Source organism: Girardinichthys multiradiatus, chromosome 22 (genome assembly GCF_021462225.1).
Source record: "Girardinichthys multiradiatus isolate DD_20200921_A chromosome 22, DD_fGirMul_XY1, whole genome shotgun sequence".
Taxonomy (NCBI): Eukaryota; Metazoa; Chordata; class Actinopteri; order Cyprinodontiformes; family Goodeidae; genus Girardinichthys; species Girardinichthys multiradiatus.
Genome location: NC_061814.1, coordinates 27,855,994 through 27,882,783, shown reverse-complemented (window position 1 = coordinate 27,882,783; position 26,790 = coordinate 27,855,994). Strand labels below are relative to the sequence as shown.

General features: G+C 38.5%; 2 protein-coding genes across 2 annotated transcripts in view; both read right to left on the bottom strand.

The window, feature by feature from the left end:
• Nucleotides 1-6,204: 6,204 nt before the first annotated feature.
• On the bottom strand, nt 6,205-10,105 carry LOC124859397. The gene is made up of 5 exons (XM_047352160.1): nt 10,011-10,105; nt 9,711-9,788; nt 9,246-9,425; nt 8,981-9,076; nt 6,205-7,491 (listed from the first exon to the last, which is right to left on the bottom strand). The coding sequence occupies exons 3-5, from the start codon at nt 9,408-9,410 to the stop codon at nt 7,399-7,401; spliced, it is 354 nt and encodes a 117-aa protein (XP_047208116.1). The 5' UTR covers nt 9,411-9,425; nt 9,711-9,788; nt 10,011-10,105; the 3' UTR covers nt 6,205-7,398.
• A 3,551-nt stretch (nt 10,106-13,656) lies between these two features.
• Nucleotides 13,657-26,790, bottom strand: part of lrrc1 (leucine rich repeat containing 1) — a 38,935-nt gene continuing 25,801 nt past the window's right edge. Inside the window, exons 8-14 of the mRNA XM_047352521.1 lie at nt 25,466-25,610; nt 21,917-22,035; nt 21,266-21,349; nt 19,107-19,222; nt 17,720-17,883; nt 16,687-16,829; nt 13,657-15,004 (exon numbers count right to left, since the gene is read on the bottom strand). Coding sequence (XP_047208477.1) covers nt 14,846-15,004; nt 16,687-16,829; nt 17,720-17,883; nt 19,107-19,222; nt 21,266-21,349; nt 21,917-22,035; nt 25,466-25,610 — 930 coding nt within the window. The 3' untranslated portion in view covers nt 13,657-14,845. The remainder of the gene's footprint in view (nt 15,005-16,686; nt 16,830-17,719; nt 17,884-19,106; nt 19,223-21,265; nt 21,350-21,916; nt 22,036-25,465; nt 25,611-26,790) is intronic.

Here is a 26,790-nt window from a genome sequence, read left to right as displayed (position 1 = left end):
TTTTTCCCAGGACCCCACTGAAGTCCAAGCTGTTCTTCAGAGACTCCTAGAAAACAGTCTATTCATAAAAGCTGAAAAGTGTGAATTCCATGTTCCCTTAGTAACCTTTCTTGGTTTCATTTTCAAAGGTGGACAGGTGAAGCCGGATCCCAACAAGATTTCAGCAGTGGTGGACTGGCCAGTACCCACGGATCATAAATAGTTGCAACGTTTTCTGGGGTTTGCAAATTTCTACCGCTGTTTCATTCGTGACTTTAGTATCATTGCTTTCCCACTCACAGCTCTCACTTCTACCAAGCAACCATTCACCTGGTCCTCCAAGGCGGATAAAGCGTTTTCTGACCTCAAACAACGTTTTTCTTCCGCACCTGTTCTCAGACACCCTGATCCTAAGGAGCAGTTTGTTTTGGAGGTGGATGCCTCGGACACGGGAACTGGTGCTGTCTTTTCCCAACATTCTCCCATGGACAGTAAGCTCCACCCATGTGCCTTTTTTTCCAAACATTTCTCTGCAGCTGAAAGGACCTATGATGTGGGAGATCGAGAGTTGCTTGCCATAAAGATGTCCCTGGATGAATGGAGATATTAGTTCAAAGGCACCTCTCAGCCCATTGTTATATGGACTGATCATAAGAATCTGGAATATATAAGGAAAGCTAAACGCCTTAACCCACGACAATCCCGCTGGTTATTATTTTTCTCCCGTTTTAATTTTACCATTATCTATCACCCAGGGGCTAAGAATATTAAACCAGATGCCTTGTCCAGGCAGTTTTCACCCTCTAAGGGTGAGTCCAAGCCTGATCCCATTCTCTCTCCCTATTGCATAGTGGGTGCATTAACATGGGGTTTGGAGGATCGGATTAGACAGGCCCAACAGAGTGAACCTGACCCAGGCAGTGGTCCCACAGGTTGCCTTTATGGACCCACCGACTTAAGATCTCAGGTTATCTTATGGGGGCATTCATCACGGTTTTCAGGGCATCCCGGTTCAAGTTGAACCATAGCCCTGCTTCGCAGATACATTTGGTGGCCCACCCTTAATCAGAATGTTGACTGACTGATTTAATATTCTAATCTTAAATGTTGTATATTTACGGAGCCCGCGAGGGGACATGGGGGATTTTTTTTTTCTTTTGCGTCCCCACGCAATACTTTTGCGTTCGCTCGCAAAAGTTGTTAATCACCTTGAGAAAGCTGTGCATTTTGGAACAGCGGCACATATGACAAACTGCTCACAAAACAAACAGCACTGATATGGCATTGATATGGTTTATTTGTCATACGCAGGTTAACACACAGTCAACAATGCCTAGGATAAGACAAACCGTTCAACTCACTATAAAAACAAAAGTGGCGAGCAAAAAAAGTACACATCATGCAGCAGTAATAAGCAAATAAAGTGTCACAGATGTGGTTTCCTGCAGTATTATTGTCCAGAGTTCAGCAGTTTGACAGCATGTTGATAATAACTGTCTTTAAGTCTGATTGAAGATCCTTTTATTTAAGGCCGATTTTCAAAATAAAACTCAATAAATCTCAAAAACGGGTCTCCCACAAAGTATTGCGAGATAACGCAAAGACTATTGCGTGAGAACGCAAAAGTTTTCAGAGCGGACTCAAAAGTATTGCGAGCAAACGCAAAAGTATTGCGAGCGAACGCAAAAGTATTGCGAGCAAACGCAAAAGTATTGCTTGGGGACGCAAAAGAAAAAAAAATCCCCATGTCCCCTTGCAGGCTCCGTATATATTAATTAGCTGTAAGTGGAAAATCATCATAATTAGCATAAATAAAGGCTTGAAAACAACACTCTGTGTGTAATTAAAATACATAATGTGTTTCACTTAGTGAATTAAGTTACTGATATAAATGAACTTTTCAATAAAGTTCTAATTTAAAAGTGCGTCACCATACCTGTTTTGAAGTATTTGCCAAAAGGGTGCATGAGAGGGTCCCACAAGGCCTTTTCTGTCATCTCCAATTACACTTTCCACATGTTTCCCAAACAACATCCCTGCTTTGGAGTGTCTTAATTAACTGAAGCCCATCCTGCTTTCTTGGAGTCCAACAGCAATGCACAAAAACAGTTCTGCTGAATTTAAAGTTTGGTTTAGACATGTTCCACTTATTCACTGCACCTTTCAAGCTTCCGAAGCTCAAGTTGTGGTTTAGAAATGGGTGGAGCAGAGCTGACCCCTAGCTGTTTAATATTTGATCAATGCCGAAATAAGGACGTTGACACAAAAACAGAACATTAGCCTAAAAAACTCAAATACAGATAAATACGGAATTATTATTTTATACACAGCTGTGAAAACGGATCTCCTCTGTTTTCGCTTATTTTGCCACACTTGCCACACAAACTAGAGTAAATTCAAAGAGCTGCTTGCTCTTGACTTAATTTAGTAAAAGAAAGAAGCTATTCAACCCAAACTGGTGCCATGTGAAAAAAGTAACCCATCCCCCTCGATCAATCGGGTCTTTAACCATATTTTAGGTTCAGTTTTACTTGCCACGCCCGGGCTTTATTGTTGTGTTTTCATGTAGACTAAAAGGAAGATTTCGCTCTTATATGACATTGCTCCTGTTTTTACGTGTTTGTTGTTGCACTGCCAAGCTTCTGACAAACTGGATATGGGACTTGTTACGTCTTTCCTTTTACGACCTTTCCCACAACTAACAGTTTCCCTCTCAAACAGAGTCTCTCACCTGAACTGTTGATCTCTGCAGCTCCTCCAGAGTTATCATGGACCTCTTGACTTACTACATCAGTAAAAAAATAATATTAGTTGTGGACATTTTTCTATCCATTTATCAAACACTTCGTTTAGAGATAAAAGCAGTTCTTTCTTGTTTCAATATCTGATGTTTATCAGTTTTATAAGCTTTGACAATTTTGACCATCATTACAAGTTAGGCAATTAAGATCAAAGGTTCATCTATAACTTCATCCTAAACATGAAAAAACTGCAGGGACAATTTGATGAATGATGATATTCCTATGCTGATATGTTGTCCAATTCCTGGAGATTCTGTGCATCAATTTTCTGCAGTGCTCAACATTGTTGGGGGAAAGGAAGTATTTAATTATAGCAGACCTCAAAAGTTTTCCTGCTGCAGTTTTGGGTAAAACTCTGTAAAATATTGCTTTGACTCTTCAGCCGATTTTGTTTTGTGATAGTTTCGTTCTTCTATGCTCTGCTGCGTCCTTCAGTCCTGCCATTTCACAACCATAGTTTTTAAGTACTCCTTTTCAAGTACAGTTCACTGATGCACATTATTTGTTTACATTGCACATACAGTGTGCTCGATATCTGGATTAGGCTCCACTGATAAAACCTTTGGCCAGTGACATTTGAGATTTCAAACAGCTGTGTTATGGCTTCATGTCTGACAGTTCTTCGCTCTGCCACGCCCACCTCCTCTGCTGCAATTAGTGCAATTTTGCTCACCTGTGATCGGCTCTCTTTAAGCACTCTCCATCCTTGAACTTTCTGCCAGATTACTGAGAGCTTCTGCCTGTAGATGCCCTTGTTTGATCTCTTCTTTACAGCCATGTTTCTGTGCCCTGGATGAATAGAAACACCTAGTTAAGAGGCAATATCTAATAAAAAAAGGCTGTGAGATGATGGCAACCAGAGGCTCCTAGGTTTTTCAGTCGAGTACTTTTGGCTTGACGATTTTGGCACACATGTCAAATATTTTCCACACTACTGATGTAAAAGACTGTGATTAGTGAAGAATATGGGAGTTAATAACTATAAATGTCTTCATCACAAATTTCTACACAACCAATTTGGCTGCCAAAGGAGAGGTTATGGTTTGGCCCCAAGCCCTTATCACCTCAACTGTTATTGAACAAAAGCTGTACTTATTAAAGGTTTAATTATGTGGATAAGCCATTTCATGACCTGTAGAAAGGTTAAGCAAGAATTGATTGGTTGCAGTCTGTTTCCTGTGAAAACTGTATTTATCATGAAATATTTTTTATTTTTCTTTATTAATAGAAGTGTGCAAGGTAGCTTTTAGTAATAGAGATTGTTGTTATTCTTAGATGGGGTCATTTTATTCTTTAAGAGGTCAAATATGTGGCATATTTGTATTAAAAAGAAAATCAGAATCTGTGTGGAAGTTATAATTGACATTGTTTTTTGTCAATATGGAGGTTCAGACATGTTCAAAGGTCTTGCTGATTTTTTGGCCATGTAAAAATAGACTTTTAGAGCCTCCATTTGTGGACAATGTGGCACTTATTTAACTTGTTTAAACAACAGTTCACATTTCTTTAGGTGAAAAACCCAACACTGAAGTTAGCATCTCAATTGAAGCATTTCAGAAGCTACAAATCATATGCAAACTTTAGCTTGTAATGACAAGATAACCTGTCCACTGATGCTTTTTTGCCTAAGTGTTAGCATGTTAGCATTCTCTCTCAGACACTCCAAAATATGATTACGATACACTGGAGAGAAAACCTAAATGTGAATTAATTTCAACATTTCCTTATCTAATTACTTTGGATTGGCACATTTGGGAAGGGGCACAGGGGGCATGGTTGTTGTCTAAATTTCTGCATTTTTATTGTGGCCTATGCCAAGAACCGTTTCTGCATGCTGAAGCTTGTTTGAAGTTTTAGATAAGCCTGTAAAATACTATATCTGTTCAGATAAGACCAGAATTTAACTTCCTGGATCCCATAATACACACCACGTTTAGAGGTCAAATGGCACTGCATATCACCCCAGAAAACACCACACCAACAGTGATGTTTGGAGTGGGGAACATTAGTGTGAGCCTATTCTTTTAACATTTTTAGTACTGGCAGACTTCATGCATTTGAAGGAAAGATGAATGAACAAATGTACTGAGACATTTCTGATTACAAATCTGTTGCCATCTACCAGGATGATAAAGATGAAAAAGGGGCAAATGTTTCAGCAAGACATTGATCTGAAACTGCTAGAATGGTCCAGTCAATAACCTGAGTCAGCACAAACCAGAATCCTATAGAAAACCAATGGAAAGAACTAAAGCTTGAAGGTCCTAGGAGTTCACAGCGTGTGGAAGGAAGGGTCAGAACCACAGCTGATCAATGAGTGACTGGTTTCACCATAGAAGAGGAGACTTGAATCTGTCATCACCAACAAAAGTATGAAGTTTCAGTAAACACTTTCAGTACATTTTTCCCTGTCATTTCATTTTTTTACACATAATGAAATTTATGAATATCAGTGGTTGATTTCTTTGCATGTGTGGACAAGATGAGTTGCCCCCCGCATCTGGTGAGAATTTCATGTCAATTACACGTTTAGAAAAATACTATTTAAAATTTTTAATATTGGCTATTACTTTAAGTTTACACAATTTGGAATTAGCAAATAATAAAAAAAAAACTGATTTATGCTCATTACATGAATGGTGATTATATTTTTTTCTTTACTCAACAAATATTTACATGGTGGTATTGAATGTGGGATTTTGTACACTTGAAATTATATTTAGATAATTGTAGAATCTCATAAATACCAGATTATGTAAAATTCCTTTTGTTTTATTATGATATATATTACATGTTAAATAAGGGCATCTCAGACAGTTTGTAACTCTATGCGTTACATTAACGCTCAGCTTGGACTCCTGCTTACTTGCACTGCTTTACTTGCACAATGATCATCTGCACTGTTGTATTGCTCTTGCATCTTATACTGCTCTATATTTACTCTCACTCACTTAAAACTGTGCACTTATATTTATATTATATTGTAGATATGTTTGTACTGTTTAATTTGTACTGTATTGCACCGACTATGCCAAAACAAATTCCTTGTATGTCCAAAAACGTACTTGGCAATAAAGCTTTTCTGATTCTGATTCTGATTCTGATTGATCACAGAGCGTAAAATCTGTCCTCCTCCTCCTTCTCCTCAAGTCCTCTCTCCAACTTACAGAAAGGACTCCAGAGACGAGCCTGACCTTCCATTAATTGACTCTTAACTGGTTTGTGACGAGGGCTTTCCAACAAGGCTGTCCTCAGAGGAGTTTCACACAGAGGTTCTTGCACAGCATCGCATAAAACAAGCCACTTGTAAATCTGCGCAGGGTTATCTCTTTCAATAACTTGTAGATAATATTCAGTGATCTTGTTTTCAGCCCAAACATTTTGAAATGGCTGCTACTGCCTCTTCAAGAAAAGACAAAAAAGCAACAGTCGGAACAATAGTTTCACTTTATTATGAAAAAATCACTTTATCAGTGTGAGAATATAAAATTTCTAAAGTAAAGTACACACCACATTCACAATTTGCATATTCTTGGCTTTTAAAGTGAGATAAAAGCTTTTTATTATCTTTTTCTGCACTGTGTTTATTCTCATGAGCCATCATTTATCTCACATAGATGGCATGGGATGATGGAAAGTAACACCTCAGTAGGATCAGACTCTTTGTTGTGTAAATTTGTTCAACCATGAGTCATTTCATCTCAGTACAGATTTGAAGAAGTCTAAAAGTTTCACACTGTCAAAGGTAGGAATCCTTATATAAAAGCGAGGTACCTATAACTTACACAGAGCATTGTAAGAAAGAGATAACAAACATCAGTTATTGTTTAATGGTTTTTGAGTGTTTTTACTTTCACATATTGTTTCTATTTAAAAACAAGAGTTTTCCTCAGCTTGCAAGACTAAAATTCAACTCTAACAGCAACGATCAAGGTTAATGCTAAAAATACATTCATTGCTTTGTTTTACAATAATCCTTTTGCAGTTACAGTGTCGATCTGAAGTTTACGTATTCTGAAAATGGGCATGAATGTTATATTTGTTGGGGGCTTTTAATTGTCCTTTTGATGCATTCTATTACATGGTGAAATAATGATACAGCCAACAAATTAAAGATTTTTAGAAAGTCCAGTATCTATATCTAAATATAGATATATATGACTTCTATCAAATTTGCCAAAAGGTGTGGTCCGATATCCAGCCAGAATGATGCCAGGACTTTGTTGATGACTACAGAATTTGTGGGATTGAGGTAATTCTTACTAAATGACATTTACCTAATTAGTAGTGGAGATGTATGTATATATTTGAGCCTGGATCAGAGAAAATCTTTTATACATGTAAACTTTGTTGCCAAACTCTTGTTCTTAAAATCTGTGAATTTGAATCTTGTATTATTAGTCAATGCATAAACAAATATCTTAAATAAATTCTTGAAAGCCTAAAATTAATATGGTGTTCATGCCCATGATCGGAGTAAGTAAACTCCTGCTGTTCACTATATATCCCTGAAAGAGAGCAAGCATCAATGTTCTCTGCCATGCATTCATGAAGCTCCAAACTGTGCTCAAAGTAAGTAAAAAACACGGTCGCAGAGTGTCAACATTCATCGGGTTTGTCATTCACGCAGCCGTTGTCTCCTGGGGATCTGTGACAAGAGCTCCACATCTTCATCTGAGGTAGAGGGGTGAGTGAGTATGATCTGGGGGATCTGCGAGATGAAAAAGAAAAAAGATTGAAGAAGAAAAAAAACAGATTATCAAGAGATGTGACATATTTTAAATGTTAGTTTTTACTCTTTTTAGGGGGTAAATTGAGGTTATATACTTACAGTGCCTCGCAAATGGGTATTTCATTATAATCTTACATGATAGACAAACACAAATTAAAGGACCATTGTGCAGTAGAAGGAAAAGGATACATGGTTTTAAAATGTTTTTACAAATGAAAATCTGAAAAGTGTAACTGCCTTCAGAAGTCATCCAATTAGAAAATAGACTCTGCCTGTATGTAGTTTAATCTCAGTATAAATCCAGTTGTTTTGTGAAGACCTCAGAGGTTTGTTAGAGAAAACTAGTAAACATCCTGAAGACCAAGAACAAGGCAGACAGGTCAGGGAGAAAGCTGTGGACGGGTTCAGAGGAGGATTATGTTTTAAAGCAATATCCCAACGTTGAACATCTCATGGATCACTGTGTAATCCATCATCCAAAAATAGCAAGATTCTTGCAATTGCAAACCTACCATGACATGGCGGCCCACCTAAACAAACAGAATAGGCAAGAAGAGCATTAATCAGAGAACCAGCCCAGAGGAATTTGATAACACTGGAGGAGCTGCAGAAAGGCACAGCTCAGTTGGAAGAATATGTTAATGAGACACAGATTAGTCATGCACTCTACAAGTCTGACCTGCATGGAAGGGTGGCAAGAACACAGTTAATGTGAAATAGTACAAAAGAAGTCTTGTTTGCTATTTGCTACAATCCATGTAGTGGACACAGCAAACATGGAAGAAGATGCTCTAGTCAGATGTGAATAAAAATGAGGAATAAATGTTTTGGCATAAATGCAAAACACCATGTGTGGTAGACAACTAACCCTCTACATCACCCTGAACACACCATCCCCACAGTGAAACATGGTGGTGGTAGAATCATACCGTGGGAATGTTTTTCTTGAGGCATGGACACAGAAGCTGGTCAGCTGATGTGAAGAACAATGGAGCTTAAATACAGGGCTGTCCTTGAAGAAAACCTGTTAGATGCTGTAAAACTTGTATTAGAATTGCCCATCGAACCTACAGTAAATCCAAATGAGAATCTGTCACAAGAGTTGAAAATCCTTGTTCACACAGGCTTTCCATCCAATCTGACTGAGTTTCTGCAAAGAAAAATGGCCAAAGTCTCTAAATGTGTAAAGATGGTATTTAGTGTTAAGAGGTATCACTAAATACTTAAAAAAACATTTAATCACTGGGCTTAGACACTAATACATGCTATACTTTCTAGATTTTGAAAACCTTTCTCACCAACTTCACAATTATACATTTATACATATTTTGTTTTGGTCTATTACGTACAATCGCTGAAAAACACAACAAAAACATTTGTGGATGCCACATGAGAGAATATATCAAAGGGTACAAATACTTGCAGAATAGATAGCAAATTGGAAATGATCATAATTAAATCTACTTACAGTCATTGTATTATTCATCTCTTTGAGTGAGTCCTGTTTTAACTCCTCTGCTTCGATTCCAGACAATTTTCTGTTCAGGCCGCTGTCAAAATCAAGCTGAAACACATAAAAAAAAGTCTGCAATGCCAACAAAGAAAAATAACAAATTTTACAAGAGAAAGGAAATATTAGTAGTGGGCTGTTCTTTAGCTGTCCAACTGAAGGGGCTGTAAAACAATGTCAAAGTTTACTCTGCTCATGCTGAGAATTGAATAAAAACACCCACAGTGCTGTTTCCATTGCAGACTGCAGCCTCAATCTTCTTGGGCAAACTGTTCTCTGTCTCCTCCTGGTCTGCGGGTGGCAGTTTCTCTCTGAGCACCTTCAGTTTGATGCAGCCCCCAGCATTTCTGAGGGTAGCAACTGCTTCGTGGTGGGTCACCCCCTGCATGCTCACACCGTTGACCTGGAAGGGTAAAGGTCAAGTTATAAATTTTATTGGCAAGGAGTGGAAGCAGGAGCATGTCTCGGGGGAAATAACTGGAAATAACACGTCTGGAGATATATTTTTTCTTTCTATGTCTTTTTTGTCAATCAGATTTTCATGAGGAGTTAGCGCTGATAGTCCTCTGTTAGTCATATGATGCCCCCCACTGGTGAAAAGTGATAAACCAAATGTTTTTGTATTCATGCTAAATTTCCTCAGAGAATCAAACACAGCAAGAAGAAATCAAACATGTCACCCTCCTACCTCAAGCAATCTATCTCCAACATGGATCCCAGCCTTTTCAGACAGTCCCCCTTGAGCTAGTCTGGAAATAAAAATGCCCTGGAAAAAAAAAGCAAACCTATTGGCCTGGATAAAGCTGGTAATAATAATATACTTATAGTTTTGTCATTTAGTTCATGCTGTTGAGACAACTATAAGATCCTTGGAGGCAGCTGCTTCAAATCATCTTCGTTCAGAGAGCCAAAAAGCTGCTGAGTGAATGAATGATGAGCTATGTTGCAAAAGATTGGGCAATATGTGCTCTCGTACTCCAGCACTCACCTCATCGTGATCTTTGTAAGGCAGAGAACCTTTTCCACCAGCAATGCTGATTCCTAAACGACCACTTTGGCCAGATACTTTAATCTGCAACTGAAAGAAATGCTTTCAGCACAAATACAACTTAGAGTATGTGTAGTTGTGCCCTGAAAAGAACAGCTCAGTATGCCTAACAGGAGATAAAAATGAATTCTGAATATGTTGGAAGACGCTCCAGAATTGTTTAAAGCAATTCACAAAAGGGATATTTTGAAATTTAGGTAAGATACATTGTGAATTTACTCTTAATGGCACTTGAGAGGTGGATGATTCTGCAGTCTTCTCGCTCATTAGAGAAGATCTCAGGAAGCCTGTGACTGATGGCGTCTTTATCTTGCAGTCAGGGTGTCCATGGAAACCAGACCCTGTATTAAGAGCTCTGGGGTGTGAGAAATTCTTCCCCTCTTGTGTTTCATCTCTCAGATGGCGAAATAGACCTGGTGAAGCTTCTTTTGCAGAAAGACGACCTGCACAGCTCTGGTGATAAGAGAGAAACTGGTGCTTTCACTGTCCACCAGTGAGATACAATGGAATTGATCTATACTATTGTGAAAACGTTTTCAACCAGTCTAATTTATTAGTTCATTTAAATATCTTCCAAATACATTCTGGTAATATTTTGGGCGTCTTGATCAACAGTTCTTCCTTCTGGAGGATTTTCAAAGGTTTTCTCTGGGTATTGGCTGTATTTTTAAATTTTCTGTTTCTGTGGAAGAAAAATTTATAGGTTTTCTAAAAATGCATAGGGCATGCACTTTTATTCCTCTAATCTGATAACACTAAATAAAACAATTCAAACAACTACCTTGAGAAGTCACTTAATTAGTAGTCAGTATTTCAGAAAACATTTTGCCAGGTTACAACTACAAATTTCAATTTATTTTGTTTTGGATTTATGTGATTGACACAAAGTAAAACTTATTTATTCTACAAATGTGTTTTCCAACTTAACAGACAACACTATTATGTTTGGACTGGACTGCATGATTTAGAATTGATGTTAAGATTTTTAAAACTAAACCTGGGGGGAAATGAGCAGTTTTTATTGAAAATATCGCTGAAACTTTTTATTGATGAGAACTTTTACATTTATATTTAAAATTTGATGTTTCATTTTAAGAAGGCTGGTCATTATTAGACTTTTTTTTTGTTTTTAAACATATATCTGACTCTTTTGTGCTTTGTTTTTAGTTATTTTTTGTCACAATGTCTTCTACCCAGTCTGCTATACAACTATGAATTAGCTGATAGATTTTAATTATTGGATCGGTGCGGCTGCCGCAGTAATGGGGACACTGTGCCGGTCTGTTGTGGTGAAGAGAGAGCTGAGCCAAAAAGCGAAACTCTTGATTTACCGGTCGGTCTACGTTCCTACCTTCACCTATGGCCATGAACTTTGGGTCATGACCGAAAGAACGAGATCCCGGATACAAGCGGCTGAAATTAACTTCCTCCGTAGGGTGGCCGGGCACTCCCTTAGAGATAGGGTGAGGAGCTCGGTCATCCGGGAGGGGCTCGGAGTAGAGCCGCTGCTCCTCCACATCGAGAGGAGCCAGTTGAGGTGGCTCGGGCATCTATACCGGATGTCTCCTGGACGCCTTCCTCGGGAGGTGTTCCAGGCATGTCCCACCAGGAGGAGTCCCAGGGGACGGCCCAGGACACGCTGGAGGGACTATGTCAGATTCAGCTCGAATAATTTTACCATTTTCAACTGACTACGACTGAGGTCGGGTCAAGTCTGCTTCCCTCACACCTGCAGACTCCAGTCTTTACTCCTCTCACTTCGATGGATTCTGGTGCCAACTCGTCCTGACCAGAACTAGTGCGGACTGATCAAGACTTTTTATGACTGGGAATGGGGGTGAAATTGGGTGAAAAGTGTGTCCTGAGCTTTAGTCATGCCCTCCAGGAACCCATTCTTTATGAAACTATAGTAGAAGAAAGCGCTTGTTGGAAAAAACATAGAAAGTAAGAAGTCCATTTTACAGTTTGCCACAAGTCATGTATGGGGAAAGAGCGAACATGAAAGAAGGTGCGCTGGTCAGATAAGACAAAAAACTAATCATCTTGGAAGCGAACTGTTCATAAACCGAAAACATATCATCCCTGTGGTGAAACAAGGTGGTGGCAACATTATGCTGTAGGGATACTTTTCAGCAAGGACAGAAAAACTGGTCAATTGATTGAATAATATTATTAGGGCTTAAATGCAGTAAGAAAACCTGTTTGAGGCTGACTGGGTTCAAGATCCACCTTCCAGCAGGACTACGACACTAAACATACAGCTTGAGCTACTGTGAAATGGTTCCGATCAAAGCACATTGAGGTGTTAGAATGGCCTAGTCAAAGTTCAGACCTAAATCCAATTTAGAATCTGTGGCAAGACTTGAAATGTTCAGCATCCCATCCGACCCAGTTCAAGGAAGTAACATACCCCCTAAAGACTCTACAAAGTGTTGACCCTCCAAGGTGGTGGGTGAGGGGCGTGTTTCATAATTGGGGACTACTTTACTTTGATCGGTCACATAAAATTTCCCACAAAATAAAGCAATAATTGTGAAAATGCTCAAAGGGGGTGAATACTTTTGAAAGGTGCTGTATTAAATAGCACTGGTTCACCTGTTGGTCTCAGGAGTCCATTCAGACCTGAATACGTCAGCGCTCAAAGTTAGGTGGCTTAAAAACAGCAAAGAATTTCTAATAGGTTTGGCACTACATTAGAAATTAGAGACAACCAGCCTGAGTCTATTGAAAAACCTTTAGAAATCCTGGAGCAGATCATGGTAAGATTAAAAAATAAAATGCCTGTTTCTCAAGTTAACATAAAAACAGAATCTGTAAAGAACCTTAAACCGACCTCCTCTGCTGGTTCAGCCTTTTCTTTGCTCCTCTGTAGGTCAGAGTAGCGACCAAACACATTATTCTTCACAGCAAACATCCGAGGTCCCCCCTGCAGTCTCTCTTTAGTCGACAGCCAGCTGAAGTCCGGGACGGCCCAGCTTTGGCAGCCGGTCCTGGGGGGCGGATTACCGTGACGATTTCTACACACCTATAGATAATCAGAAGACATCACCTGTTGCTGGAAAACCTAATTTCAAGCAATGAACCTACCAATGACAGTGGCGGATCTGTGGAGGAAAAGGTCCCTTGACATGACAATGTGTTTATTGTTAAGCTGTCAAGGCCTGACACAAAGAAGGAGCGGCGGGGTATTAAAAACCTGCTCCCTTATTCACACAGTATGCTTATTCTGTTCATACAAAGGTTTCAAAATAGTGACATATTCAGACTGTAAATAGTTTTTTCCCCCTGCTTCATCCCTTTGATTAAACCCGAAGTGTGAAAGATTACATTGAAAGCATGCCACTGTCTGAAAAACATGCAGCACATGCAGGGTGGAGATGCTTCACATCATGCTCAGCTGGTCAGACACAACAGGAAAAACAAAAGGATCTGGAATCTGATTTATTACCTCAAAACAAGACTTCAAATTTAAATTCACCTTTCGACAAGTGTCGTTTGGGACCCAACATGCCTTTTTTTTTTGCAACTCTCTGTTAATCTCACATCACCTCAAGGCAAAAAGCAGTCTAAAGGAATAACAAGCATGTGGATTTAGTGTTGCACTCATTTTTATTGATCAGTGGTTAAAAAAAAGTCAGCAAATCTCAAGGTTTAGAGCCAGTCTGAGATCTGTTTTGTGCAGCTTTATCGGAGACTAATTAGAAACAAAAAAAAGAACACTTGAACCATTTTCTCTTGTCCATATAACACAGTTTATCAAGTACCATTAAAAAACAGAAGGAAAGCAACGAGAAGTGCATCCGAGAAGAACAATGACAATTTTAGAGTGATCATTATAATAATAAAAAACAACCCTCAATCTCCCCAAAGCTCTGATAGTTCATCGACACAGTACTCCTTAAAAGGAAGACACCTTTAAAAGTACACATACAGCTGTTCTGGCATCTGTTTAAGAAAACAATGCAAAGCAGTAAAGTACGGCACATTTAAATAAAACAGGATCCTTACTTGCAGCGTAATCACACTGCAGATGGCAATTTAAACTTGATGTGCAGTATTTAAATTTAAATCATCTAATAAACATCCAGAGATAAGCTCACCCAGGCAGTGGATTAAATAATAAGACATTAGTGGCCGTTTTGTTCATTACTTTGATTTAAACAAAAACAAAAAATAGATGTACCAGTATGAAGTGAAGGGGAGAAGCTTAAACCGATTAAGAAGATACTTGCTATACATTTTTATTTACATCTGAGCTGCCAAAAAGTATAAAAGTATCAATATTCACAATAGATTTACAATAATCTTTAGATCAGTAGGTCCAAAAACACTCCTGCTTTTGTTTGCCCCAAAACCTAGAAAGACCCAGTGTTTAAAAATAAAAATAAAATAAAACAAATACATAATACATTTAAGAGGTTTATAGTGCAACAACCTAATGAATTTCTAAGGATCACTTTTAAAAAATAATTCATCTTAAAAATATACTATCGAAATAGGATCATCTCTGTGCAGGTCATTGCTGCGGATATTTGTTAAAAAGAGGAAGGCACGGCGGCCTTGGTGCACAGTTTTATTTTTCCACAGGACTGGAGATGGAGCGAGGGTTCAGGCTCCTGCATGGTATGACCGGACGAAGGGAAGGACAAACTGGGATTTGCAGGTAAAAGAAAAACTACTAAAAAAGCAACAACACAGGGCTGCAGGGTGGTGCAGGACGATGTGGCGAGAAACAGAAGGATTAAAAAAAAAGAAAAACACTTCTGAGGTAAAGGTCAGACAGACGTAGTCACTCCGTCTGCAGCGTTATTGACCTCGTTCTTGTTGGAGTCTAGGCCTTTGGCAGCGTTCAGGTCGTTGCGGATGTTCTCTGCGGTTTTCTTCAGGGATTTTAGCTCGCCCGGGTGAGGCGTGGCCCTTCGTAGTAGTGTTCCCTGTGAGAAGGATGCAGATTGGGTAAACGGTTGTACATGTAAGATAAATATTATTAAAATATTAAGAACAATTAATCCCTAACTTTGGATTTTTTTCCCCACTGAATAAATGTAATCCAAATATCCCAAAAAATATATATAGTTTTTTGCACTTCTTGGAGGATATGACATGAGATCCATAAGTGTTTAAATTCATATTTTAGGTTCATATTAAGGCAGGACTTGAAGAAGAGCTGCTAGGTTACATTAGGTAACGCTCATGAAAAACTGGTTTTAAAGGAAAATCAGCTGCAAAAGCAAAGAGGTTGGGTCTCCTTAGCTTCATATTTTTAGTTGTGCACGTCTACAGCTTTTAATTTATAATACAACAGATAATAGTTCACTATGAATTATACTTAATTAAACAAGATAAATCTGGTTCCATCTTAAGTTTCTGTGTCGCTTTTTGGATACGAAGTTGAGAGCTGAGAAATTATTAAATATCCTCATATCTGGCTTAAAATCTCTAAAAATTAATTTATGGACTGAAGTCTAGGATAAACAGCTGACTGAAATTAAAATGTATATTTTAAGCTATATCTTTTAAAAATGATTCTACTCTGTGTTATAACATAAACCTACAGGTGCACATCAATAAAACCAAAAATTCGGTTTCTCAGAGACTTCTATTGCATAAGACCAACTAAAAGGGTTTTTTTTTTTACACAGAAATGTTGTCCTAGTGTAAAATATGCTGACATTAAATGCACTTAATACTTGGTTGGGCCTTTTTTTGCATGAAATACTGCATCAATGCAGAGCGACATGAAGGGATCAGTCTGTGGTAATGCTGGGGCAGGGTGGGCAATAAAATCTGCTTCTCAATAAAGCTTGTCAGCAGAGGGAAGCATTCAGTGCTCTAAAACTTCCTGGCAAATGGCTGCGCTGAGTTTGGACTTGAGAAAACGCGGTGGACTGACACCAGCACGCAACAGGGCAATCATCCCTGGCTGTGGAAACGTCACACTGGACTTCAAGCAGCTCGGTTCCTGTGCCTCTCCACTCGTCCTCCAGACTTTAGGAGCATGATTTCCGAATGAAATGCAAAATTTACTTTCAACTAAAAAAACTTACACCAGATAAGACGTTTCTAACTTCTGTGGTTTTGGAAGGGGCTTACCCCCAAGAATATCGGAGTTGTAGCCTACGTCCTGGGTATGTATGTTAGTTCTCAAAGCACTGACTCTAGCTGCAGTCAATACTTTCCACCCTAACTGTTAAATAGTTTTTGCTGCACTTTCATCTGAACGTTGCAGCTCTCCCTGTTGCTTGTGTGCTGTTTTTTATTCACACCGTTTCCTTCCATTAAACTTTCCATTAATATTCTTGGATGGGGCACTCTGTGAACGGCCACCTTCTTTAGTAATGATCTTATGTGGCTCACCTTCCTTGTGAAAGGTGTCAAAGTCTGTCTGCGGGATGACAGAATGTGTAGAACAAAGCAACATTTCTGTTTTCTGTCAATTAAAATCTGCTGTAGGACAAAAATCATTAAAATGATCACAGATAAACGCTTTACTCTGTGCAAGAATCAAGATAATAAATGAGAATCACTTTCTGAATGTAATTACTGAAATGAATACATTTTATGTTTATGTTCTAATTTATTGAGGTGCCCCTGTATATTTGCTCATCGGTCTCACCTTCTCATCATCATCGTCCTCCTCACCCTCATCCATGAAGTGAATGGAACTGATCCTGTTCATGGCTTTGTCGTCCCAGGCCTCATCAGCCATCCCATTCACAAGGCTCTCCAGACCTCCGAAGCGAGCCAGATTATCAAAACCTGGAGGATTTTTTTTAAGAAACAATATATTTTGTCTTAGTGGGTTTCTGACAGAAAGAAAAATGATACATAAAAACAGCAGGTGCAAACTGCAGGAATTTATTTAGCAATCAATATGTTTGGTACCATCTGCCCTCCGCTCAATAAATGAGAGCTGTCACACACACCGCTGCTAATAAAGAGAGAGACTGAAACTGCCAGATCACAGTTTCAAATCCCAGCTTAGTCACAGGCTCACAGCAGCACAATCTCCCCTGCCCCCAACCGAAGCCTCACCCAGCTGACAGCCATCTCTTTAATACCTGCATTTCTACCACAACAGAAGAACAGTGTCACAAAACAAGCGTTTGCTGTGCAATCTTGCTTTGAGTAACATGTTAATAAGAAACTTATTACTTGTAAAAATCAGAAAAAAACATACAAACAAAAATCTGTTTACACATTTTACAGCCTGTCGTCAGTCAAGTCCCAATACCACATGGGTGAGCTTTCATTTTCAGCCAGCCAGCCGCTGTTAAGCCTCTTTTTGCAACGCAATCCAAAACATTTCTGGGAAAACTCAGCCAAAGAAGGCCTCAGCAGACAAGAAATGGTCTGATCTATCAAAGGCACTGCTTCGAGACCTCATATTTGACAGATATCACAGGATCAGAAGGCACAGAACCCGCAGTGGTTCGCCAAGCAGATAACGTTATCAAAACCGCAGGGCAGTAAATACTTGGAGATGTTGTGAGAACTAATGAGGCTTTCCTTCACAGAGTCAAAGCAGTTTGTAATTTCAGTCGGGTAGCATCAGTAAAATGTCTGATCTCAGTCTCTGCTTCTGATAACATGCACGACTAAAACTTCTTCCAGATTTTCAGAGGTATTCCCTGAATGAAATAAATTACCTGATTCACTTGGCTGCTGAGGCAGCAAAACGCAGGTGAGCACCTTCTCTCCCGATTCAGGATCCTCATCCGGCTGAAAGGTGAGGAGCGGCTTCGACTGGTTTTCTGACAACCAAAGGGCCTTCAGATGTAGTGTGGTGAGTGACATCGGCAAGTATGAGAGGCTAAACAGAACAGAAAGAAAAACCACAGAACCAGACCACCATCAGTCTTCAGGTTATTGTTTCCAGAATGATAGTCAAAATAACATTGAAAAATAGAGAAAGGGCTATAAGGAACTAGGTGCATCTGTACATTCTGAAAATGTTTTCCAGCATTTCAATTCAACAAACATATTTAATTGGGTTTTTTATGTTAGGTGATTATTGCTTAAAGCGAATAAAAACACAACTTTACCAATAATAAAGACAGATTTCTAATAAAGAAATGTCACATAATGGCCATGTTATGGCCTGCATAACGATAGGGAAAGCTGCTGACAGCAACTGAGGAAGTTATACAAAGTCTTTGCTAATGAAGCTGTGTGTACAGAGTACGGTATCCAAGCACTTGATTGGAATGTTTAGTGGAAGGAAGAAAAAAAAGTAGCATAAGGAACAACAATGACTGCAGGCTTGAGAGCTGCAAATCAAAGCCCATTGTAGAGCTTGGGACACAAAAAATGTGTGGGTTGCATCTGGAGTCAGTGCTTTAAGACCCACCACACACAGACATATCCAGGCCATGTGCTGCTACTGTTGCATTTCTTGGGTTAAACCAATCCTGAAACAGAGACATCTCCATTTCATTTGGAAGTTACAGACCCAGAATTTGGAGGAAGAGTAGAAAAGCACAGCATCCATGTTGCTTGAGGTCCAGTGTGAAGTTTCTACAGTCAGTGATCATTTGAGACATGTCATCTGTTTGTGATGGTCCATTATGTTTTATCAGGCTTAAAGTCTAGACTTGAGAAATTCTAACGGGATTTTAAAGCACTTCATACACGCCCCTGCTGACAAGCTTTACAAAGTAAACATCTCAAAGAGGGCCACAGGCTGATCACCTCTATGCCACACCAAACTGATACACCCAGTCATGCAAAAGAGCCCCATCAAGTCTAGAAGCATATACATTACTTCACATGGACATACATTTCAGTAGGTTAATGAAATTCCTCTTTATTTGGTCTGAGGTAATGTTCCTATTGTCCAATCAAATATAAAAAGGTATAAACGCTTGAAATATATCACTCTATGTTATGGATCTATATAATTAGTTTCACCTATTGACTTAGGTAGACAACTTTACTTCTTGAAGATGTTCCAATGTATTGAGATCAACCTGTATGTTTAATTAAAATATTAAATGTATGTTTTTGTGGTCTGCACGGAGTCTCCACTGAACGTACCGGTTTCCAGAAACATCTAGCACATGCAGCTCGATGGCTTGCGACAGCTCTGGCGGGATCTTCTTCAGGTAGTTGTCTCGCACACAGAAGACGTTAAGACTGCTGCAGCCTCCGATCTAGATAACAACACAAGCATGCATGTCAGTCACAGTACAGATACCCTGTGAAGCCTGCTTATTAAAACCATAAAAATGCAGTCTAAATACTGTGCAAGTCTTTTATTTTTGTTCTGGAAAAAGCTGGAAATACCGAAAGCTTGTGGGTGGCAATGTGTTCCAGAACTGGTAATCATGAGGGGTGAGCAATTTTATGTCAATGGGATGTAGCAGAGGGACCAGAAATTAAGAACAATTAGGACTGGGAGCCAGGCAAAACAAGGATTTGATAGGCCAGCTGAACTCCAGCTGTTACGGATAATTCATCTCCCATGCAGATGTGAAAACTATTCTATTATTGATAGATTCATCAGCTTAAAAATGCATGAAAAGCTCAAATATGCTGGATTTAAAGTAAAAAGAAATACCACAAAATCATAAAGTTTGCAAATATAGATAAATGTAATTTCTTAACAAATTACCAGCTAGACACAAAATGGTATGAACATCTACTTAACAATCAACAGAATCAAAAAAATCTATGCTAACCTCAGGCCATGGCTACACCCTGACAGTGGTCTCGTTGCCTCATTTATCTGAGATAAGCGTGTTAAATTGCTATTTTCTGTACACACTGCAGGCTTTGCATCTTTCCCACACAGGAGCATTGTACAAGAGTGAAATAAGCCTTTCAGATGAAGCTTTAAACCAAGCGTGACTTCACTTAGACAAGAGGCTGAAGAAGAATGTCGCACTCTTTAACACAATGGAGATACTCAACACGGAGCTGAAGCTGAACCAACCAGTCGACACACAACAAGCAAGTGCATTGTAGAAAAAAAGAGAAAGCTTCAGTTTGACTTTTAATTCGATCATAACAGTTTCTTTTGCTCCGTTATGTTATGCTGACAGCAGCGTAACTTCAGAGGGCTTCAGTTTGAGCAGGGAGGTTCAGCCTGTAGACAGCTGACCAGTGTTGTGCACGAATGCATGCTAATCAGCTTGCTAATGAGTGGCCTTAACGTTTTAGGGAAAACTCTGAACTCAATTTTGTTTTTCACAGTTCAAGCATCATCAAACGGCTCTTTCTTTGGCTGTGAATGAAAGATCTAAACTCAGATTTGTTTTTTAGAGCAAACTACTGCTACTTTATGCAGAAAACAGTCACAAGATTTTCTCCCACCGGCATGAGTTCAGTCTCTTACACACATATCTCTATGACAACCCTGCATTACTCTCCCCCACTTCAAGCTTAATATATACCAACGGCTTGTGTCCTAACCATCAGAACTGCTACAGCATGATGCATCTGCACCTCTTGTTCTCTGCTGCTACTTTGATTGAGCCTGCTGCAGGCAGGGAGTGAGTCCAGCAGTTTATTTTGCAGGTACAGCAGAAAGCAGGAGAGCAAAGCTGCAGCTTAATGCCTTCTAACCTTCCTCTCCTACAATTATAGAGTCAAGTGTAACCAGAACTTTTATTTAATTTACATGACTGAAGATTTTGTTAGCTGACGTGTTCAAATAGAATCATGATTTTATTAAACAGGAACACCGACCTCGCAATACTTTAATCAGTCAGTCAGTCAGTCATTTATTTATATAGCTCTTTAAAACATCCGACAAGAATAAACAAAAACACACAAACAAAAACACACTAATTTAAAATGCTTTTTAAATTTGGCAGCAATTAGAAACATGGTCCACAAGGGAAGATTCACGTTGCTGTCTTACAATAAGACGGAAAAAACACCAATAGGCTGAACAAGACCATGTTATAGATTCTACGTGATGACATAATCGGTATGTTTAAAAAAAGCTTGATTTCATAAGAAAACAATTAAGAAGTTGTGTGTTCTGTGAATTCAATTCAGCTTGCTCAGGTAATGAATGCTGAACACGAATTAATTCAGTTTTAACCCGTGTAAACCGAACTTACAAAGTGAGTACACAACACAGTAGATGACCATTTGGCTTGTGCTACTTTCCCATTTTTCAATTTGATGTTGCATCAACAGCTACTAAAAACTGATTAAGTATGTTGGTAGGATTCTTATAGACATACCTGCTTAGGTAATAGTGTTAGCTGGTTTCTGTCACAGTTTAGGTTGGACAGTTGCTTTAACTTCCCAATACTCGCAGGCAAACTCTGTGAAGAAATAATAAACAGTCATACACAGCATATCATGTTCCTCCTGATCTTCTACGCAAAACAGCATCTGCATAAAAACACTTACTTGTGTCTTTTAAATGTATTGTTTATTTATATAATTCAACCTGAAAATGAGTTTTCATTTATGTACATTTAAAAAAGATATTCTTTATTATTGAGAGCAAAGTGTACCGGAGTCAAATTATTTGTTTGCCTGTACAAACTTGGCAATAAAGCAGATTCTGATTTAAAAAATAGCTTCAATTAGGTTTTTTTTTCTGTCTTTTTGTTTGAACAGGAATTGTTAGGGTGCCACTGGCTTGGGCACCTGTGACTTGGTTATAAAGGTATAGACCTGGGTTAAGGCATGGGATACCCCCTGACACCCCGACCCAATGACAAAATGTACTCAAATTAAAAGTTTAATTGCTAAACATTCTCTGTAAGAGATTAGGCCAGAGATGCCAATAGGAGACAAGATGTTTATGCCCATGTTGGTAACTACAAGCTGCTCTCTAATTTACACAGCGTACAGACATTCAAATACAAGTGAGAAAGACCAACCTGTAGCCGGTTCTCTGTGAGCACAAGCTCTGTAAGACTTTCACAGTTGCCAATGGTTTCTGGAAGAAGTGATATCCTGTTTAGGTCAGCTTTCAGGATAGAAAGTTTCTTTAGTTTTCCTGCAAAGAGAAATAAACTATTTTGTTAAATATGTTATGTTGAAAAGGGCAAAAACATAACGGTCAGATATTAAAAATCATCATAGCAGGATACAGAGGGGAATCGTTTCTACAGACCTCTGCAATGTTCATTATTATATGGTTTAATATGGTTTTATTAAATGGAAGCACCAAAACATATTTGCAAAATACAGTCATGGTAAAAAGAAAGATTAACCTCTATGAATTTGTCAAAAATTAAATAGACCCCAAAACCTCCTAGAATTGAAACGTCAAAACAACTTTTTAAATAAAATGCAGGGTAATGACTATGACTAAACATATTCAATAAACAGGGAGAAACCACTAATATTACGTTACGTATGAACATTTAGTGCTGATAGATTGTAGTCAAGTTATAAGCTGAGCTTCAAAATGCAAAATGAAGGAAACAGGAATTAGAGACAAAACAGAACAGGCAAATTATTAAAAACTGCATTAAATTCAAACAGGTTGATCATCAGTTGATCAAAGGTTTAACTCCATACCCTAAAAAGTCTAGATCGTTTTCTGTCAAGCGTTTAGACTTTCATTACCTGTGATGGCAAAGGGGAAAATGCTTTTATGCCTTTACCTAAAAGACAAAAGAAATACCACCTGCGCTAAGCCGATAGATCCAACGGGTTGCTCATGAAAACAAAGGCAGGTCCTCGGCCCAAACTAAAGCCTATACTGACGCTGACTGCAGCCCAATAACCATAAGATGACATCTGCAAGAGTAAGCTAACACCACAGCTTTCCATTTAAACTTTGCAAGGGATCAAAGTCCAAACGGGACCCTGAGAGGAGGCTCCACCATGAACTGAGGAGCTTTTTCCCCTTAACGGAACAAGGGAGCTTCTGGGTTTGCAGAGGCGTCAAACCTCCAGATAATGAGATGATGTAGTGAACATCCCTCTTGACTGAGGGTCTTCCTCTGTCTGGTGATTACTGGGTCTCTCAATAGGACAACATTACAGTTCAAAAATCCCATCTGATCAAAAAAAAATAATTCTTCAAGGGGAGTAAAATCTCATTTTTGGAGCATTCTTCATGTTCTCGCAATGTAAAAATAATTTAAAAAGATTGGCAATGGATGGGAATGGAAGGTTACAAAACTGGCATCCATACCATGGAAGACCTTTATGAAGACATCTTCACCATATAGAGAAACATTTCCACCAATCTACTAGATACTCGTGGATTATGGGAAGAAACGTCTGCCATCAGAAACTGAATTTGAATTGCTCTGACTGAATTTGTATTTGTGTAATTTGAAATTAAATGCATTGGTTTGAAAATGAATTTCACTAAACTGAAACTAAATTTTATGGTTTGAAACTGAATTCATTTGCTTTTAAAATATATTTTGTTGTATAAAAAATTCAGTTTGACTACTTTCACTTTCAGGTCTGTAATTCAATTTCAGTTCCAAAACTCAGTTTTTTGTGTCACACATCCGGGTTCTTGAGGATAGCCACAGATTAATCAAACACAGATTAATCAATTTACGTTTCGCATCAGGTTAAACTTCCTTTACGGCATGTTGAGCTGGAGCAGTGCAGCTACATGAGCTTGGTGGATGTCAATCACCAAGTCAAATGAGCGTCTATAAGAAGCGTCATGTAAACAAATGATGGTCAAACAGTAACACTTATGCTACCTGTAGCTATTAGCTAAACATGCCAGATTAGCATAGTGTGCCACCGGTGTTATGTCGGTCTGCGTTTCTCTTGCCCTTACCTCAGCGTAACTTCTGTTGCCTAGCAACCATGTTAGCATGAAGCGCAGAGCTGTGAAGCCGAACAAATGGAGCCTGAAGGTTAATAACGCTGTCTCTACTGTAAATGACTGCACGGTTTTTATTTACCCTTTTACATATTGCTGATGGCTTATAATGCTGTTTTGTTTTAAAAAGTTATTGTTTTATGATCTTGTTCATTATTCAGCCATTTAAAATGTTGAAAATATTTTTTGTGTTCATAGATATAAAAATCTAACACTGGATAAAATACATTGATGACAAATACAATTTGTTTAATTTATTTGTAAAGCTTTCAACAACTTAAACACTAACATATTAACTTTAGGAACAAAGTTTAAATTAGTTTATTAGCAGAGTATAATAATAATAATTATTATTATTATTATTATAAATAAACCAAACATTAATATTAGATTCATCTGACTGAATTATATCTTGTTTAACGTCCACCCATTGGGCAAACCCAGCGGGATTTTGAAAACGATGTGCCGGCAGTCAGCTGTTCTCTCGGGTTTAGCGCACCTCAACCACCCAGTCAGCTGACAGCTGGCGAGGCGAGCGGCTGCTGGGGCAGCGGACGAACATATCGGCGCATTTGTGCAATAAAGCGATAGCTTGATAAACTGATCAGATATTTTAGGTTTACACAGCTACATTCTCGTCTAAAAACATTGTAAAAGTTCAGTTGTTTCACAGAATGCGCAATATATGCAATTTTATCCACAACTTTTCTCTCTTCTCTGGCCTACTTCCGTTTGAACAATCTACTTCGACCTGCAAAGAATCATGGGATAGGGTGGGCCACGAAAGATACACCGGACCAATCTGGGGATAAGAAGGGCGCATTTGTTTGAACCTTGGAGATTGAACAGCATTCATGCAGGACGTTATCAGCCAACAAATGCCTTCAAAGGATGCAGTCCTGAATTTGGACACAGCAACAGTGAATGACATCCGTGAATCAGTAAATCTGTATTTGATTAATCTGTGGCTTCAAGGACCCGGATGTGTGACACAAAAAACTGAATTTTGGAACTGAAATTGAATTTCAGACCTGAAAGTGAAAGTAATAAAACAGAATTTTCAATACAAAGCAAAGCAATTTTCAAAGCAAACAAGTTCAGCTTTAAATCATTATATTCAGTTTCAGTTTAGTGAAATTCATTTTCAAACCAATGCATTTAATTTCAAATTACACAAATACAGATTCAGTCTGAGCAATTCAAATTCAGTTTCTGATGGCACAAGTTTCTTCCCATAGTGGATCAATTTTGAACAGATGTTTAAAGGAATTAAAAAGAACATTGGGGGCAGTCACTACTGAGTGCTTTTTGGAGACTTTTACTTATGTTTTGATGTTTTTTTTAGGCTAATGGTCTTAAAGTTTTAATCAGCTTAAAGACATTTAAGCCCACTCTACTCTGTTTGTCTCTTGCGCCTGTTTTGTTTTTTGTTTTTGTTTTTTTGCAGCTTGGTTATAATCCAGCTGGGTTAAATGTGAATAGTCTTTGATCAGAAGTATAGAGGAATTGTTTCATTAGCAGATATCCACTTAAAAAAGACCATGATTTATTTATTATTTACAAAATGATATTAGAAAGCAGTTCAATTATGCTGAAAAAGAGCCAGACGAATCCTCATTCTTACCAATGCTTTCTGGAATATACTCAATGGAGTTCTGCGACACCAGCAAATCAGTAAGTGAAACCAGTCCTCCCAGCTCTTCTGGAAGAAACTCCATCTTGTTTTCAGATAAATCCAGACACCACAGGCTTTTAATATTGCACAGCTCCTAAAGTGCAACACAAAGACAGGTAGTTAGCTAATGTGCATTTAACAATAATGAAGCACCAAAGTTATTTTAATTAACCTGGTAAATACAACAGAAACAGGGAGGTGAATAATGGCCCCAGAAATCAAGCAAATGTGTTTGTCCCCTTATAGATTTCTCATTTTTGATTTCTTGTGACATTCAAAAGTTTAATATTATCAAACTTTTTAATATTAGAAGCAGAAAAACCTGAGTAAATACAAATTACAGTTTTCAAATTATGATATAATTAAGTAAAAAGCTAGTATAACCAACCTGTACTATGTGAAAGAGTAACTGGTCCCTAAATGTATTACCTTTTGGACATCCCCTGGGCGGAAACAGGACATTTTCTTTGCAGACTTGTTTTAATTTAGTCACATTGGTGGATTTTTAAGGTCACGACACATCATCCCAATAAGATTTAAGTCCAGATTTTGACTAGGTCACTGCAAAACCTTCGCTTTGATGGGTTTTTTTTTAGCCTCATAGCTGGTCTTGCTGGTGTGCTTTGGATCGATTTCCTACTGCACTTAAGTTTATAAGAGCAACTCATGGCCAGACATCCCTGCCATGGTTTTATCAATTACTGCAAGTTCTACAGACCCTCGAGAGGCAAAGCAGCCCCAGACCATCAGAACACCACCACCATGTTTCACTGTCGGCATGAATTGTTCTTCTGAAATTTAAAAAAATTCCACCTCTGTGGCATCAGTCACCAGCATATTTTCACAGGTCTTAAGGATTCTCCAAATGTTTTTTGGGAGGGATGTGAGATTGACCTTTGCGTTGTTTAGGTCAGCAGTGATCTTGGCTTTGTAGCTCTCCCCCTGTTTCTCCCAGTCTCCTTCTTATTGTTGAATCCTGAACCTCGACCTTAACTGAGACAAGTGAGGCCTGTATTGCTTAAGATTTTCTTCTGGTTTCTTTTGTGACTTCCTGGATGAGTTGTTAATGCTCTCTTGGAGTAATTTTGGTAGAACAGTCGCTCCTAGGGAGGCTCACAACTGTTCCATGTTTTCTCAATTTGAAGATAAAGGCTCTCACTGAGGTAGTCACGTTATCATGAAATAACTTACCTTTTCTCACTATATCAAGATATATTTCTTCTGGTTAAACAAAATCATGACAAATAATAAAAGCAGGAAACGTTGTTCTGGGC